The sequence below is a fragment of the Dendrobium catenatum genome, unplaced genomic scaffold (assembly GCF_001605985.2).
Source record: "Dendrobium catenatum unplaced genomic scaffold, ASM160598v2 fragScaff_scaffold_1056, whole genome shotgun sequence".
NCBI classification, from domain to species: Eukaryota; Viridiplantae; Streptophyta; class Magnoliopsida; order Asparagales; family Orchidaceae; genus Dendrobium; species Dendrobium catenatum.
In genome coordinates this window covers 8,813,374-8,829,163 of record NW_021319518.1, presented here as the reverse complement: position 1 = coordinate 8,829,163, position 15,790 = coordinate 8,813,374, and the positions used below count along the sequence as shown (strand labels likewise).

The 15,790-nt window shown below is 36.3% G+C and overlaps 1 protein-coding gene across 9 annotated transcripts in view; it reads left to right on the top strand.

Moving 5' to 3' along the window:
• Positions 1-625: 625 nt before the first annotated feature.
• LOC110105607 (exocyst complex component SEC3A) overlaps positions 626-15,790 on the top strand; it is a 97,124-nt gene continuing 81,959 nt past the window's right edge. For 6 of the 9 annotated variants that reach the window (XM_020835177.2, XM_020835172.2, XM_020835175.2 and 3 more), the window contains exons 1-4: positions 627-1,226; positions 9,740-9,810; positions 15,364-15,444; positions 15,584-15,651. In XM_020835177.2, the coding sequence (XP_020690836.1) occupies positions 1,052-1,226; positions 9,740-9,810; positions 15,364-15,444; positions 15,584-15,651 (395 nt within the window). In that variant the 5' untranslated portion in view covers positions 627-1,051. Of the gene's footprint in view, positions 1,227-9,739; positions 9,811-15,363; positions 15,445-15,583; positions 15,652-15,790 lie in introns of those variants that run through there. The other 3 variants (XM_028698224.1, XM_028698227.1, XM_020835179.2) reach the window with 3 other exon arrangements.

The window sequence follows — 15,790 nt, the reverse complement described above, 5'->3', positions numbered from 1 at the left end:
GTGGTCATCCACATGTATATCATAGCCCATGCATACATGCTATCATTGCTTTAGGCGCAAGACATTGGGTTTACAACTAATTTGTTTTAGCCTATCACACACTAGTTTATTACAAAGCAAGTTACTTCAATTTATTTCTTGTTATACCGTATAAGAGCTTGTGACCATCTTATAGTGTCAAACAGGAGATTGTGCCTTTGCTGGTACTTGCTTTTTGATATTGCGCCGGTAGGCCTTGAACAACTCAATATCATAATACGATGGACGGAACATATGCATCGTCATCTTGAACCTGCAGCGTCTACCGCAGCAGGAGTCATGGCAATCCAAATAACAATAGGTAAGAAAGTAGAAAATTAATTAGTCTTGAAAAAAATGAAAAAAAATTACAATCAAATTATGTAAAACCTTCTGATGTAAAATAAAAATATCTAACCTACCATTCTTCAATAAGTGCCTAACATATCGTTTCAATTTTTTTTTTCATATAACATATAAAATAAAAATAATATATGGTATCCAAAACTTTTTTTTTTCCAAAAATATGGTTGAAGCCGCAGGCGTAGAGGTGCACGGGCCAACCAGGTCCTTTCTTTTGATATTTTTATGGAGTCTGTTTCGTTCATTAAGATAAAATAAAAGGGCCCGTTACCTTCGCGTCCCTCCTCTACCGTCATCCTCTCCTCTGCTCGACGACCGCTCCCATCGTTCTCATCATGCTAATCTCATCTCCTCCTCCCCTTCCTCTCTGATCCTCGCATTCCAGTCTTCTTCCCTTTTTTCCGCATGCAGCGGCGTTCTCCAATCTTTGACGAGCAGATACGACCGCGATATTGACCGTCTCCGATGATACCGATATTTCTCCTAGAACTTTCAATTAGAAAACAAATATCTTCTTTTCTAAACAGACGGTGAACAATCTCGGCCTAGCTTCGATTATTTATCCGTAGAGATCAAGTATTTACGTAAAGGTGAGCACCTCGTCGTATGTAGGCTGCGACCGATCAGTAGCCGCCGATAAATTACCGAGAAAGGAGGAAAGAAATCGACAATGGCGAGATCCAGCGCTGACGATGTGGAGTTGAAGCGTGCCTGCGAGGCCTCCATCGAAGGGAGCAGGCACAATATTGTACTCTCCATCCGCGTGGCCAAGAGTCGTGGAATTTTTGGGAAATCTGCGAAGCTTGGCCGCCAGATGGCCAAAGCCAGGGTTATTGCCATCACCAGTAATCTCTTACTCACCACCTCATTTTATTTCATTCGCATTGTTCTTCCTCGTTACCTTCTTATTTTTGCAGGCCGAAAACAAATAACTCGCCTTCGACACCATCATTCACAGCAACATAAATCCTCATTTTAAATTTAATATTATTGAGCGCCACTTGACTGAAACGGAACTGTTAATTCTATTTTTGCAGACTTTACGACCTTCCACTTAATTTTATCTATTGTTCTTATTGATGCATCTCTCGCCCTAAATTTTCTATTGCCCATTTCATCTAATTTTAATGTAGGCTAATTTATCATTGATAGTTCTAACATTATCATTTTGTAATGCGTCTTTATTAATTTCGCACACATCAATCTTACTATTCCCATTCTTAGTGTGCGTTCAGGGATAGACCCTTGAATTTTGTATGTTGCGTCCTGGAGTATTCACGGCGGTAGATAAATATAAAATTTAGCGTCTAAGCATTGTACGAAAATCCAGTATGCATACAGATAAAGAGAGAGGGTGTTGCATTTAAGCGACATCAAGATTTTTACGTGGAAAACCCCTAAAAAAGGGAAAAAACCGCGGGGCCTAGCCCAGTTTGAATGAATCCACTAGTATTGCAGTTGATTACAAATGAGGCCCTTCCTTGGGGGAAGGCCTTGATGTACATCTTATATGAAGTACATGATGAGAATACAAAGAGGCACTGTTGACGTATTCGTTTGGTCGGAAGAACCATAGTCAATGGGCGACGTAAGTCGGAAGGACCGTAGTCGGAGGGCGACGAAGGTTGATAGGATTGTAGTTGGTGGGCGATGTAAGTCGGCAGGACCGTAGTCGGCGGGCGACAGAGGTCAGAAGGACTGTAGTCGGCGGGCGACGAAGGTCGATAGGATTGTAGTCGGTAGGCGATAGAGGTTAGAAAGACTGTAGTCGGTGGGCGACAGAGGTCGGAATGATTATAGCCGGTAGAAGTCCAACAATGGATAGAAATCCCACATTGGATAGATGCCCGATGAAAACCCTACAACATGCATAAGTCCGGCGTCGAGTAGAAATCTAGCGACGAGCGGAGGTCCGTCGTCGGGTGGAAGTCCGAATTCAGTCGGCGGCCGGGGAGAACTCCGACCTTAGATGATATTCGGGCAAAACTCCAGTCACTTGGAAATTAGATAGAATTCATGCATCACTTGGAGATCGGGCAGAGTTCTGACGTCACTGGAAAGTCGGATGGAATTCCGGCGTCACTTGGAAGTCAGGCAGAATTGCGGCATCATTTGGAAGTTGGGCGGAGTTCCGACGTCATTTGGAAGTCGGGTTGAATTCCGGCGGTGGTCAAGGAGGAGTTTCTTTCCTCCTATCCTTCTTCTCTTCTATTCTCCTTCTTCTCTCCTTCTTCTTGCTTGGGTCCCCTCTCAAGAGAAATGAGAGGCTATTTATAGTTTTTTGAGGATGTCATGACTCGTAAATAGGGGGAGGATCAAGGTCAAATGTGGAGTGGATTGGATGGACGACTGATATTGAATCCCTTGATCGTGGACCGTTTGTCAGACATTTCAAGTTCTTAATGTATTGGAATTCGACAATCTTGGGCTCGTTGGATTCTTCTCGTCGAGCCGATCGATTCGACTATAAGCATGTCATGTTTGGTAATCCAAATTGCGGTTTGAACCTGCCAACAACGCTTCGGGTCTTCGATTCGGACTCATTTGGGATCATATTGAGTTGAATTTGGTGTCGTTGGGTTCGTATTTCTGAGGCGCTCAGTTTGACTGTAAGTTTGCTAAAATCGGAGTTTAGGTGATCCCATATTTAATTTTTGAAGTTTTCGGCTTGATTTTTGCCTCGAGATTCATGCCGATCAAGATAATTTTTTGATGATATATCAGTTTTTATAACTTAACATCCTATTTTCTTAAAAAAAATTCGAAACTTGTTAAATTATGCTTCACCCACTTTTCCCGGTCAAAGAAGCAAAGAGAAAAGCTGTTTCCTACATCTATTGGGTAGTTCTAAACTGTATTAAGGTTATTTCTTCAATTGGAAAATAATTTGATCTTCTTATTAGTAATATGGGCATTATATTAATTAATAATGATATTTAAGTTTGTGAAGATGTAGGTATTTTGTCCAATATCTTTGTTAACCATCGCTCTACTCTCCAAATCAATTGTAAAAGGCACTTACTTTAAAATCTAGTTAAAACCATGAAGAATTATTGTACTTTTTAACTTCTTATGGGCTTTGTATTGCTAACTTCCTGTTAGATGTGATGTGGCAGTCGCCTGAAGCTAGCGGTGCAAAATAGAGAGAAACATATAAACCTAAAAGCACTAAATTGATATTGTTTTCTAGTTTTCTCTTTTCATACTTACATCTATATTGTTAAAACAAGAGAAAATAGTTATAAAGTTAACATAGTACATTATAATCGAATAAATGAATAATGTTTAAGGTAGCAGTGGTAGAAAAGCAAAGTAGGAATACTACTTTTGCTTATTATATTAAGATGCTCCGAATCAAGTCCAAAAATTCGGCCCCATCCTCCGCTCGAACTGTGGCTTTTTTTTTTTTCCTTTGGCGATGGGAGTTTTAACAAATTAAGTTCTGGGATAAATTTTGGGAAGACAGATGGGTTTGTAGATTAGACACTACCCAGAGATTGCACCCTCATTTTGCGAGGACTTTATGATCTGAGTTCTGGTTTCCTATAGGCGCAAGCCCCTACAGTTAATTGCCCCTCCCGATCACAAGAGAGAACTTTTGTTTAAGGCTAGTTGTCAATCAGATATGTAGAGATACGTAGTATTTGGCATGTAGTAGCAACATGGGTTGAAGTTGAAGTTTGAAGGGTTGGAAAATTTGATATTTAAAGTAGAAATTTGATATTTTCATTTAACACGGCCATCATCGGGGTGTTTTGGGGCATTTTATGGTTATTTGTTAAACATTGTCGACTTCTATTTACTCGCTTATGAGGATCGGATTCAAATTTATTGACCCGCGCAACATCCCTAGACGTCACATGTGTACCAATAACATGCTCGTCGGAGCCCATGCGAGTTTCGTGATTGCATTTACCCATTGTGTACCCATGTGTATACAAACTGCGGTGTATGTACGAAGGTACTTTGAAACATTTATAAACGTCTTCTATCCGCTTGCATGGATGTTGCGGATTCGGTGGCGTGGTATAGCAGCTTTTGAATTGAGTTATTCGCTGCTTTGTACAGGTATACTGTCGTGTACTATTTTTTGCTTTCTGCGGGTGGATCATAGTGCACTAACGAATCTCCTGCTTTAACTAATAGATGTTGTTATATGTTGCAGTGCTTTCATATTTATCCATAATTAATATGTTGAATACGTAACGGGTATATTGGTGATCACTGCCTTGAAAATAACTCTTCTCAAGATTTATAGTGTAGTAGATGCTGGAGCTGTTTTCTTCCCGAGTATAAGACTAAGAAGAAATTTGGAAACACCAGGAAGTTTAGTTCGAATTTGTTTAAATATCTATTCCATTCTGCCGGGAGGTGTCATTCTCTGTACATCGAGTTGTCTTCATATCCGACGTACTTGCAAATCTCAATCACCGCTGTAGTAGGTGATATATATACTTGTGTCCACAAGGGTTCGTTGTGCTTACGATATACCCATTGTTGTTATCCACAAATGGCTCGTGTTTATTCACAGGAATCCGTTACATTCACTACGACCTCCTGGAAATATTCGTAGAAGAACCATTGCTCTTGCATCATATTCACATTTCACCAATCTCTGGTGGTTTGATGTATTTGTTTGCAGGGACGGATCTTCTGCTATCAATTGACAGCGTTGCCATCTCAATCTTGTAGGGATTGTCGTAGGTGTCTATTACATTTGCATTATGTACACCTTTTTCTTTCACAACTTATTTGCGGCGATGGATCCTTCACTATTAATTTCCAGTGTCGCCTTATTCAATCAACATGTGAATTATTGTTTGTATTGAGGTTTTCAATAATGCATATTGGATACACATATGCATTCTGCAACCATCTGTTATCCTTGCAAGTATGGTGCATTTGATCTCGTAGAGACTGTTGTAAGTGTCCACTACCTCTTTGTTTGTATGCATTGAGGTCTAGTAGTGTGCCTACTTGTAACTCAATGTTGGTTTCGAGGATGTTGCAATATCCTTCCTACAAGAACTCACGAGATATTTGTCGCATCTTAGTCACATTCATTTGAGTTTGTATTTATTTGCCATGTCCAAGTTCAATTCCACTTAGATATGTTGTTATGGGTTCAGCTCTTTGTATTTCATTCGAACTCAAGTTCCTTGAGTCCCCTGTTGTTCTTGAAAGTTCATGTTCTTTATTGTTCATGTCAAGTTTGAATTTAGCTTGAGTTTAATATGCAAGTTCACTTGCAAGTTCAGTGCGTATGCACTATACCATTTCTAAGTCCACAAGTTCTTGTTGTCCACATCTTGTTCCAGTTTGAGTTCAGTTTGAGTTCCTTGTTGGCATGTTAAATTCCAAATTCTTAATGTATTTTGTTCAAGTTTGGATTAAATTTATTTGATTTGTGTTCAAGTACAAGTCCTTGTAGTTCATGCTCAAGTTCACTAGTTCGTGTTCATTTGAGTCCAAGTGTGGTCATATGTTCACCCGAAATTTTGGCAGCCTCCCAACGTCTCTCCCATTTAGGGGAAAACTACGGAAAACTGGGCCTTCCCACCACACTAAGAAAAGCGTGTATGGTAGGTGTCCTCTGACGAGGACACCACGACAGTAAAATCTTCGTCCCCACCACGCTAAGAAAAGTATGTATGGGTCTTCAAATGTACCAGTTGCAAAAGAAGAGCAGTTGTTTCCCCGCAGGTACAAAGCCGCGTACGGGTACTTAAGATTATCCCAGCCTCGCTAAAAAAAACGTGCACTAGGTAATAATAATAATAATAATAATAATAATAATAATAATAATAATAATAATAATAATAATAATAATAATAATAATAATAATAATAATAATAATAATAATAATAATAATAATAACTTAAAAAATGCCCAAAGGGCTGCTTGGTAACAGGATTTGGCCGAAGAGGTGCGCGGCAGGGAGGAAGTTAACCTCACGGCCAGTGAGCTCCTGTTGTTGCTTTCGATCAAACATGAAAGGAATGTCGTCGAAGGGCGAAGTCGACCAATAAGTAGGGCCTGAAGAAGCTTGCGGAAGGGAGAAAGTTGACTTCACAGAGAGCGAGCTCCAGTTCTTGCTTTCAATTAAAATGTTGGAACTTTCGAACCGACAGGAAGGGATGTCGCGGAAGGAGCGAAGTTGGAGAACCACGAAGGAGGCGGGGGAGCTATGAGAAGAAAGAAAATTTCCTTCACTATGAGCGACTCCTGTTGCCGGTTCCGATCAAAATGTTGTAACCTCCGATTTGACAAGGAAGGGGACGCCGTCGAAGAAGCGTGCGAACAGGAGGAAGTTATCTTTACAGTCGGCGAACTCCCTTTCTTGCTTCCTATCAAAGTGTTGTAACTTCCGATTTGACTCAAAGGGAACGTCGTCGGAGGAGAGGAGTTGAGCAGCGACGAAAGAGCCAAAGAAGCGCGGGAGAGAAAAGAAAAAAAAGATAGCAAGAGAGATCGAGGGAGCGAGCGCGAGAGAGATCGAGGGAGCGAGCGCGAGAGAGAGAGGCCGAATGTGGGGAGAAACGACACGAGCGAGTTGTGAAGGCGATGTGGAGAGAAACGATGTTGGCGTGTGACCGACGTGCGAGGGATGGCTTCGGGCAGGTATGCACAATTTCCTTTTTTTGTTTTATTCGGCAGGTCAACATAGTGGTAGAAAAATGAAATAAGAATGCTATTTCTCTTGCTTAATATGTTAAGATGCTATGCATCAAATTTATATGCTAATATGCTCTACATCAAGATGTTTCTCCACATTTTGTGCTGATATATTGTCACGACCCGGCCCGGTTAGCTCGTAGACGAGGCGGGAACGGAATCGGACGTTCAGAACATTTCAATCATCTTAAAACATGTAATTAAAAATCTAAAAGACTTTAACAGAGATTTAAAAGTGCATCTAAACTTTTTCCAAAACATATATTTAACATTTCAAGTCATATCAAAAGAGAATTCATTTACATAGGGTGGTTACAAAACTAAACAATTCATGCCAAAACTACCCAAAAGGAAAAATTAACTACAACTACGAAAACATCAAAAGAACCTATCAGCCAGTATACGACGACTGTAGGTAAACCTTGGTTGTTCTGCCATCACCTACGAGTAGATTCTCCTGAAAAGTATCCTGAAACTTGGGTGTGAGTTACGCTCAGCAAATGACAACTCCATCTAAAGTTCATATGCAATGAAGAAGAAAACAATATGCAAGTTGATAACATATGCTTATATGTCTCAATGTCATATGCTTAGTGTATGTCAAATGCCATGTGCTATGTTTTCCATAATATCTTGAATCACATGCTTAACATGAGACTTATTACATCATATTTTTATCATTTCTTTCATTTCATGATATATTTTTCAATGTCATGCTATTCATTAATATGCTTATTCTCTTATTCGTATCATATACATCCGTACCGGAGTACCGAAATTGTACTGATCAGGTACACATATTTAATGACCATATCATTTTTCTTTCTTTCCTTTATTTCCATATTGCCTCAAAGGGCCATATTTGCTCTAAAGAGCCTTATTGTGCCAAGGCACCATATTGGTATTCCGCCTCAACAAGCACAAACTTTGCATTTCAATATCATAACATAAAATGATAATATGAATCATACATATGATGTATTTGATTAAGCATGAAGATGATGCATTTAATTTAGCATGAAATTGAACGTTTTAACATATGAAGAGCTTTTCTATCCATATAAGTACTAAGTGAACGTGACATATAAGCATTTGATTACACATGAAAACTTGTAAAGTACTATGTAACTTTTATGTAAAAGTTTTCTATCTTGCATGTTAACATGAACATAATAAAATGACATAAGAGAATATGTAATTAAGAAAAACAAACATGTACTCTAGAATGTAGTGTCACTTACCTTAGGTTTCCTTCGTTAAACTTCTTCGCACAATTCCTTGAATCGAACTTGTCTTAGGTTCGACCTAAAGAACACAATTGCTAACAATAATTATATAATCTCATTAATCGTTCATTCTCTAAATTTTCCTACACCATGAATTATCTTTTTAATATAAATTTTTCGGTTTCGCTCTAAACCCAATTTTTGGAACCCCAAGATTGCACCAATTTCATTCCATTTGCATATAAAAACATTATCTTTTTATATATATAAATTTCAGGCATTAAAATTTCGGATTTAATCATAAAAAAATTAGTAAAATTATTTTTTTCTCAAAAATTAAGTTTCCCCTAATTAGAGAGCTCCCTAAACCTTTAGGAATAATATTTGTGAACATGCAAGATCAAAAACCCTAGTTTTGGAAAAAACCCTAATTTATAAAACCCAAATTCTTAAAGAAAAATTTGCATTTTTCTTCATAAAGTTCCTTTCCCTAATATCTTCTAGCATTCCCTACAAAAAAAAAAAAAAATCCAAAATGGAGAAACCCTAATTTCGTAACCTATGCTTTTCCTTAAGGAACCTTCAAGTTTAAGGCTTAAAAAAGTAGGTAAAACCAAGCCCTAAAGTTCTTCTAAAGAAATCTTCAATAAAATTCAAACCCTAAATATTTGCTTTAAGAAAATCTCATGAAAAGAATAAGATTCTTCAAGATTGACTTACCTTCTAGCTTCTCCAAGTCTTCCTCTAACGTTTTCCTAAAAGATCTCGCCGGCAAATCAAGCCGACCGCCACTCCCTGAGCTCTCCTGTCACCTCCTCCCTCTTCTCTCGCGTGCGGCCGAATGGAACGAACAAGGGTCCCTTAGGCGTGAGGAGCTTTTAGGGAAATAAGGTTATGGCCAATTTACGCATGTACCCTTATTCATAAACATTTCCTTAAGGGCTCATGGGGCCAAAAATGGAAGAAATGACTAAATGTTACTTAAACTTCTTCGGCAAATTTTAATTACCAAACCGTACGAAATTTGATATAAGTTCTTTATATCGTTTCGATCAGAATTCGTGTCGAATTTAATAAAATTTATTTCGTCGAATTCTGACGACTTTGAAATTTCACCTAAGTTCGTCGCGGTGCATCGAAATGCGTGCGACGCACTCGAACGACGAATTTCGGGTTTTACATATATTGTGCCTTGCATCTCTTTCTTTGCTTTAGAAATTCTATCTGAATTGCAGATTTCCTTTTATGTTTAATATGATTTGTAATAATGAACTATCAGTACATTAATATGCTCCTACAACCGTTAATTTTTGTGATATTGAAATCTATAAATTGCCTTGATTTGAAACTTTGATTGCATTAATTATACAGGACGAAATTACTATACCTGTTGTTTATCCCGTGAACTTCTATAATGTTTCGAAAAATTTTATATAACTAATAAGTGATCCTGGCAGCCAAGTCAAAGGGTCAAAAAACCAAAGCCTTTCTTCGAGTCCTGAAATATTCAAACGGAGGACTTCTTGAGGTAAACTTCCTAATGCCCATCTATTGTTTCTTTTTAATTGATCTAAGATATCAGGAGAATTAATCATTATAGTAGTTATATTTGTAAGTTACTGAAGTTATGAAATTATATTATGCTTTGTTTTCGTTCTTATTTCTTTATTGATGTCAACTTTTGTTGGCTTCAGTTCTTTCATGATAAGATTTGTAAGAACTAATTTTCAAACATGCAAAATGTTCGTAAGAATTAATTTAAATTTGGAGCGTCCATAACTTATTATATTTTGTTTTTGTCATATATTTATATACTTGTGATTGACAAGGGTTTTATTAATTTTCAAACAAGGAAAATGTTCTTATATCAAACTAAATTTGAAGTGTCTATAACTTCTTGTCATTAATATGTTGTCAATGCCTACTAATATATTTGTATTTTATTGATTTACAAGGGTTTTATTTAGGACAAATTCTTGCCTTTGACATTAGAGCCATCTTTGCAATTTAAAAGGCTGAAATGTAGGCAAATCATAACTAGAGTGATTCATTGCCAAAATCATACTTTGACAACAAAAGATATGCAACGAGCAACATCACCTATGCTAGTCCATCCAATTATTGTCAATTATAACCAAAGATGTTTCTTATCATAAAAAAGCCGTCAAATTTTAAAGCAAATACATTTAGTCCTCAGTCATGCATTTATTCAATGCGAAATCATAACTGGTGGGAACTCTATCTGAATCTAAGTCTCTTATATACTATTTCTTACTCAGAGAAGCCATTCATCTATTTTTTACTCTACGTTTGCAAGGATGATAAGTTTAGGTTTGATTAAGGTTTATAAAGAGTTAAATGCCAAATCAAGTGCATTCGTTTCATCATATTAAAAAAACTCATGCTACTAAGGATGTGATGTGTGTTCCATTATAGGATCGTTAGCTTGATTGTAATGATGCCCTTATATTACAAATATGATTTTAGTGTAACACCCTATAACATCCCTTAATAGGCATGGAGTATTACTAACATAAACATCTCATCGTTTGATCAAACAATACTTTTGAACATTTGAAAATCTTTATAAAGCATCCATCTGTCCTCATTCATCCCTTCAAACAGAAGCAACTAATAACTTTAATTTCAACATGAGAGACTTACAGAGCCACTACTAAAGAAAATCCAGAGTAATATATCACTAGTTACATACCTCAAGTTTAGCCTTCCCAAACATAGATAAATACTAACATAATATAACATATGGAATACTTGACAATTTAATCTGCTATGACCTTCTCTTTGCCCTTTCCTGTAACAACAACCAGTAAGAAAACACTGGTGAGCTATGAGACTCAATAAGCTTTGCAAATTAATTAATATTTAAAGTAAAATCATTTGGAATAATCAGGCATTGAAATCATTATAAATTCATAATTAACTTTAATCTTCACTTCTTCTGAATTCTACAATGAATATCAATTTTTATCTATAAAAGATTTGGCTACACTTCATAACATTATTCAATGGAGCCCAGGTAAATCTGACATTATCGCCATTGAATTACATAGAGGTCCCTTTTGCCTCTTTAGGGGTCCCTTTTGCCCCACCTGCTATGCAGGTATCATATTCTCTGGGGTTCCTTTGGCCCCTCCTGTAATACAAATATATTATATGGGGTACCCCTGGGGTCTCTTTTGCCGTCCTGTAATTATAGTTATATATCATTTGTAGCCAAACTTTACTTTTCAATTGATATTCACAAAGCTTTCAGTGTTCACAAGTCATACTTAAGTTGTTGCATTCTTTCATAATCATTGCTGTAGTCACTAGTGTATAATTAAAATACACATCATATGCAAGTAAATCAACATCTTTCCAAAATAGTATCAAATAAAGAAAACATTTAGATTAACATATTAAACCTTGTTTTACACTTACTTGATTTCATTATGTATCTGGTTGTTCGTACCTGAAAACTTGAATTAAAAATCCTTTCTATACATTAAACAAATTTCATAACATTTTACTTTAATGCATTCCAATTCAACCTTCATGCCAATAACTGAAAGTTCTTAAATTTGAATATAAATACATTACTTACTTTCTTGTCGAGGTGTCTCCAATTCTCTACTTCGAAGTCTTCTACAATTATAAGTCACTTCGAAGCTTTCTTGATGTAGACAAAGGGGGGGGGGGGGGGGGGGGGCACACCTGGAAAAAAAAAATTAAAATCAACAAAAATAAAAAATCTTTTTGTACCCTTGAGTCTACTAGCTCAATCAAAATTGAGTTGAAATTTTAGCTCATTTATGAGCTGGTCTTTAGTTCACTTATTGAACTAAGGGTTAGCTCATTATTAGCAATGATTTTAGTTCATATTTATCTTATATTAAATGTACTTTTTATGCTTTTTATGTTTTTAATTATGTAGTTCTCTTGGAATTCCAAACTGGCTTTTGGAATTCCAAGAATTGTCTTTTCCCAAGCGGTGGCTCCTTGGCTTCCTCCCTTGGGCTGCTGTTTTCCGTGCCTTGCCTCTTGGATCTCCGGCCGGCTGCTGGTTTTCCGCACCTGGCTGGTTTCCCGCGGCTGTGGCGCCTTGGTTCCGTGCGGCCTCCTTGGCTCCCGCGGTTGCCTCTTCGGTTCCTTGGCTTGGGTTGTGTTTTTCCGTGAAAAGCATTTGGGATTCCATGCATGTGATGTTTAGGTTCTTGTGATAATTAATGTTAGTGTCTCTTTGTATTCCCTTTCATACCTATATATATGGGAGGATTTGTAATGTTTAAAAAAGTTGAATGATATGTTATTTTTGGAAAAGCTATAACCTGCGGGTTTGCTTTGGAAATCCCGCGGGCTCTTTCCAACCTTTCTTTTCGGGCTTCTAACCTCTTTTGTCTCTCCGCAAGTGCCACTCCACCTGTATCCCTCTTCTCTAAGTGAAGCAACTTTAGGGTGTCTTTTAATTTCGATTCGAGTTTGTTAAATCGTCGTTTGTAGTATTTTAATTTCTTCTTCTTAGTTTTATTTGAAATGTAAGAGTTTGTTCTTTCTATTTCTCGTCCTTTAATAATTTCGTTAGAAGTCTTTGTTGTGTCGGTGTTCATTTTCCTTTGTGATAAAAAAATATAGAGTCCCCTATATTTTTTGATTGCATCATTTCTCTTTGTATGAATTTATCTGAAGAAATCCTAATCTTACAATTGTATACACTTAGAACTTTTATCATTTCTTTTTGAGAATATAAAAGACAATGATAATGCACCAAAAATGCTTACCTCTTATTTTCACTACAAATTTCTTATCATTCTTCCTTCATGGCTATCGATTCTTCATGCACAGTACTGGTTTCGTCTGCACATCACTTTATCGATCCTTTATAATTTTCCAACACTGCATCAATTCTTTTCCATCTGCCTTCTGTTATTCGCCTCAACAGCATACTGGCCTCACACGGCTGCTATTTAATTACTCTCAACTGATCCCAATTTCCCACTGTGCCCCTCATTCCTCTTGCCGAATTGCTACAGGTTCTCTGCTACCGAAGACTGCTACAGGAATTTCTAGTTAGTGTGCCGAAAATCCACAGCATTCCACTGTTCTGAATCTCGCACTGTGCCGAAACTTGCACTGTGCCGTAACCTATAATTCCTCTCTATTTCACATACAGCAACTCCTTTATCATTAATTGCCTCCTAAGCTTATCGTGAAAACCACTATAAGAGTGGCCCCACACCAATAACGGCTATCTCATCATACATCCCAAAGGAAACATCTCTTAAAAAATAACTGTTACGAATTAACTATAAGAAATTAATTTTACTTAATAATAATACTTCATTTATTTAACAATAATTATTTGTTAACTAATTATTTAAGTGTTTTTTTAAAATTCATTTAACTTTAAATGAATTGACTTTTTAACTTTTCATTACTGTAAAGTTGGATGTAACATTTAGCTTGCATGTTTTCCAATGGTCTATGAGTTATGAGCCATAAGACACTGGATAGGGCCTGAAGGCCTCCTTTAACCAAAGTTGACCCCTCAACAACCTTCTTATCCTGAGTTTATGAGTTCTCTTTGGACAATGAAATCATGGTTGTTGATAAAACAATTTTCGATGCAGTTCGGTCAATTACCTTTGTAGACTATGTAACAATGACCCATGATAACATAGAATGACAGAACTTTATGATCTTAATCAGATTTGTCATCCTTCCTCAATCATTTGGTCTAAATTAAATAGAGATCTATCCTATTTTATACTTCAAATTATTACCACCAAAGCAAAGCATCATTGAGCTTATGGACTAGTCTTAAGTAAACATTCTCTCCAATGATTGAAAGAATTAATTAATCATCATGACTTGCATCTATGGGAGATCTTGAAACAAATCATAAATCCTCACAAGAGGATTTATGATTTGGTTCATGTCTTATTTGTCATTCAGTACATCTTCTTCACAAAAATCGACGCATATATTAACTCATATTTTCAATTGGGTTGTGTGGAAATGTTAAGAGTCACATTATCATTCTTCTTAAGACTTACAGGAACATGCTCTAAAAATGTATTGCCCCAAAAATGTCAAAGGAAATGTTAGATATATAAAATTAATTTTTGGGCAAGCTAGACCTCAAGTGTATCAAAATATAATATTAGGAAAAAAAGTAAAAATAATTTATGGATTATTTGTATAGGGAAATTTTTATCCTAGTTATCTAATATGTTCAATTTAATCCCTTGAATCATCAAATATGATCTAACATAACACAACAGAAGGATTGTTTAGATCATATTGGAGGAATTATGGAACTATTTTGTATTAGATTTGAGGTGTCAAGAGACTAAATCAAACACATTAAAAAGTCTAGGGATAAAATGGCATATTCTTGAGATGATTTTGACATTTTTCTTGTAAAATTAATATATTAGGATTGTTTCTACTTAGATGTTAATGTTTATAGTAAATTATCTCTGTATATGATTAATGTCATTTAGTAGGTGGTATGCTAGTTAGAGAAAATGATAAAAAATGGTCCTTCGTCTCTTTATGAGGAACCAAAATGGTCTTTTAATATAATTGAGAACTATTTTAATCTTTTATAAAGTGCCAAGAGACAATTTTGATTCTTTTCTCGGTAGTCATATTATAAGACTTTGATGCTATACTTTGTTTTTTTAAAGATCGAATGTCATACCAGTTAATGCATAACAATTTAATAGTTAACAACAAAAATCCCTCTTTCTTTAGGACTGTGTATGCACACATGCAGGCATGTTTTTGTATTGACTTAGCTTGATTTGACTCAAAAGGCGGCTTAAAAATTGGTGTTTTTTAGAAGATTTGAACAAGAGTAGTTAAAATCAAAATATTTGAATTGGAGTTGAGATTGATTAATTTGCTAAATCTATTTTCTATCGCCCCTTATCTGTCCCTAATCAACATAAATTTGTTGGTTTAAAAGTGCACAAGAAGTGCAATAATCATTTTTCTTTATCTTTCAAAGATATGCTTAAAGAAAGAGCGCACAGAAAGTGCTTAAATGTCATACTTATTTTTCTGTTTGGTCTTATAGCCCGCAAAACTCTATAAGTTGAAGCACCTCTCAAAAGTGGAGGTCATCCAAAATGATCCATCAGGCTGCACCTTTATGCTGGTATTTACGTTTGTGCTTTATCTTCAGTTCTCTTAATGTTTACAAATGTTATTAATTTCTCTAGTTTTCTGTTAGTTGATGGGATTGTCTCTCTATACTTTCTATTAACAATTATCTGTTTGTATGAATCACTTTTTAGGGATTTGATAACCTAAGGAGCCAAAGTGTTGCTCCTCCTCATTGGACCATGCGAAACAAAGATGACAGGTGACCTTTGGATTTGGTTACTTTACCTTTATTTTACAACATATATTGCATGTCGGGTTGTTAAAGGAAACAATCAACAACTTTTGATTGACATTACAGAAAAAGCTACAGATAGCGTCTATTTTTATTTATCTAATTC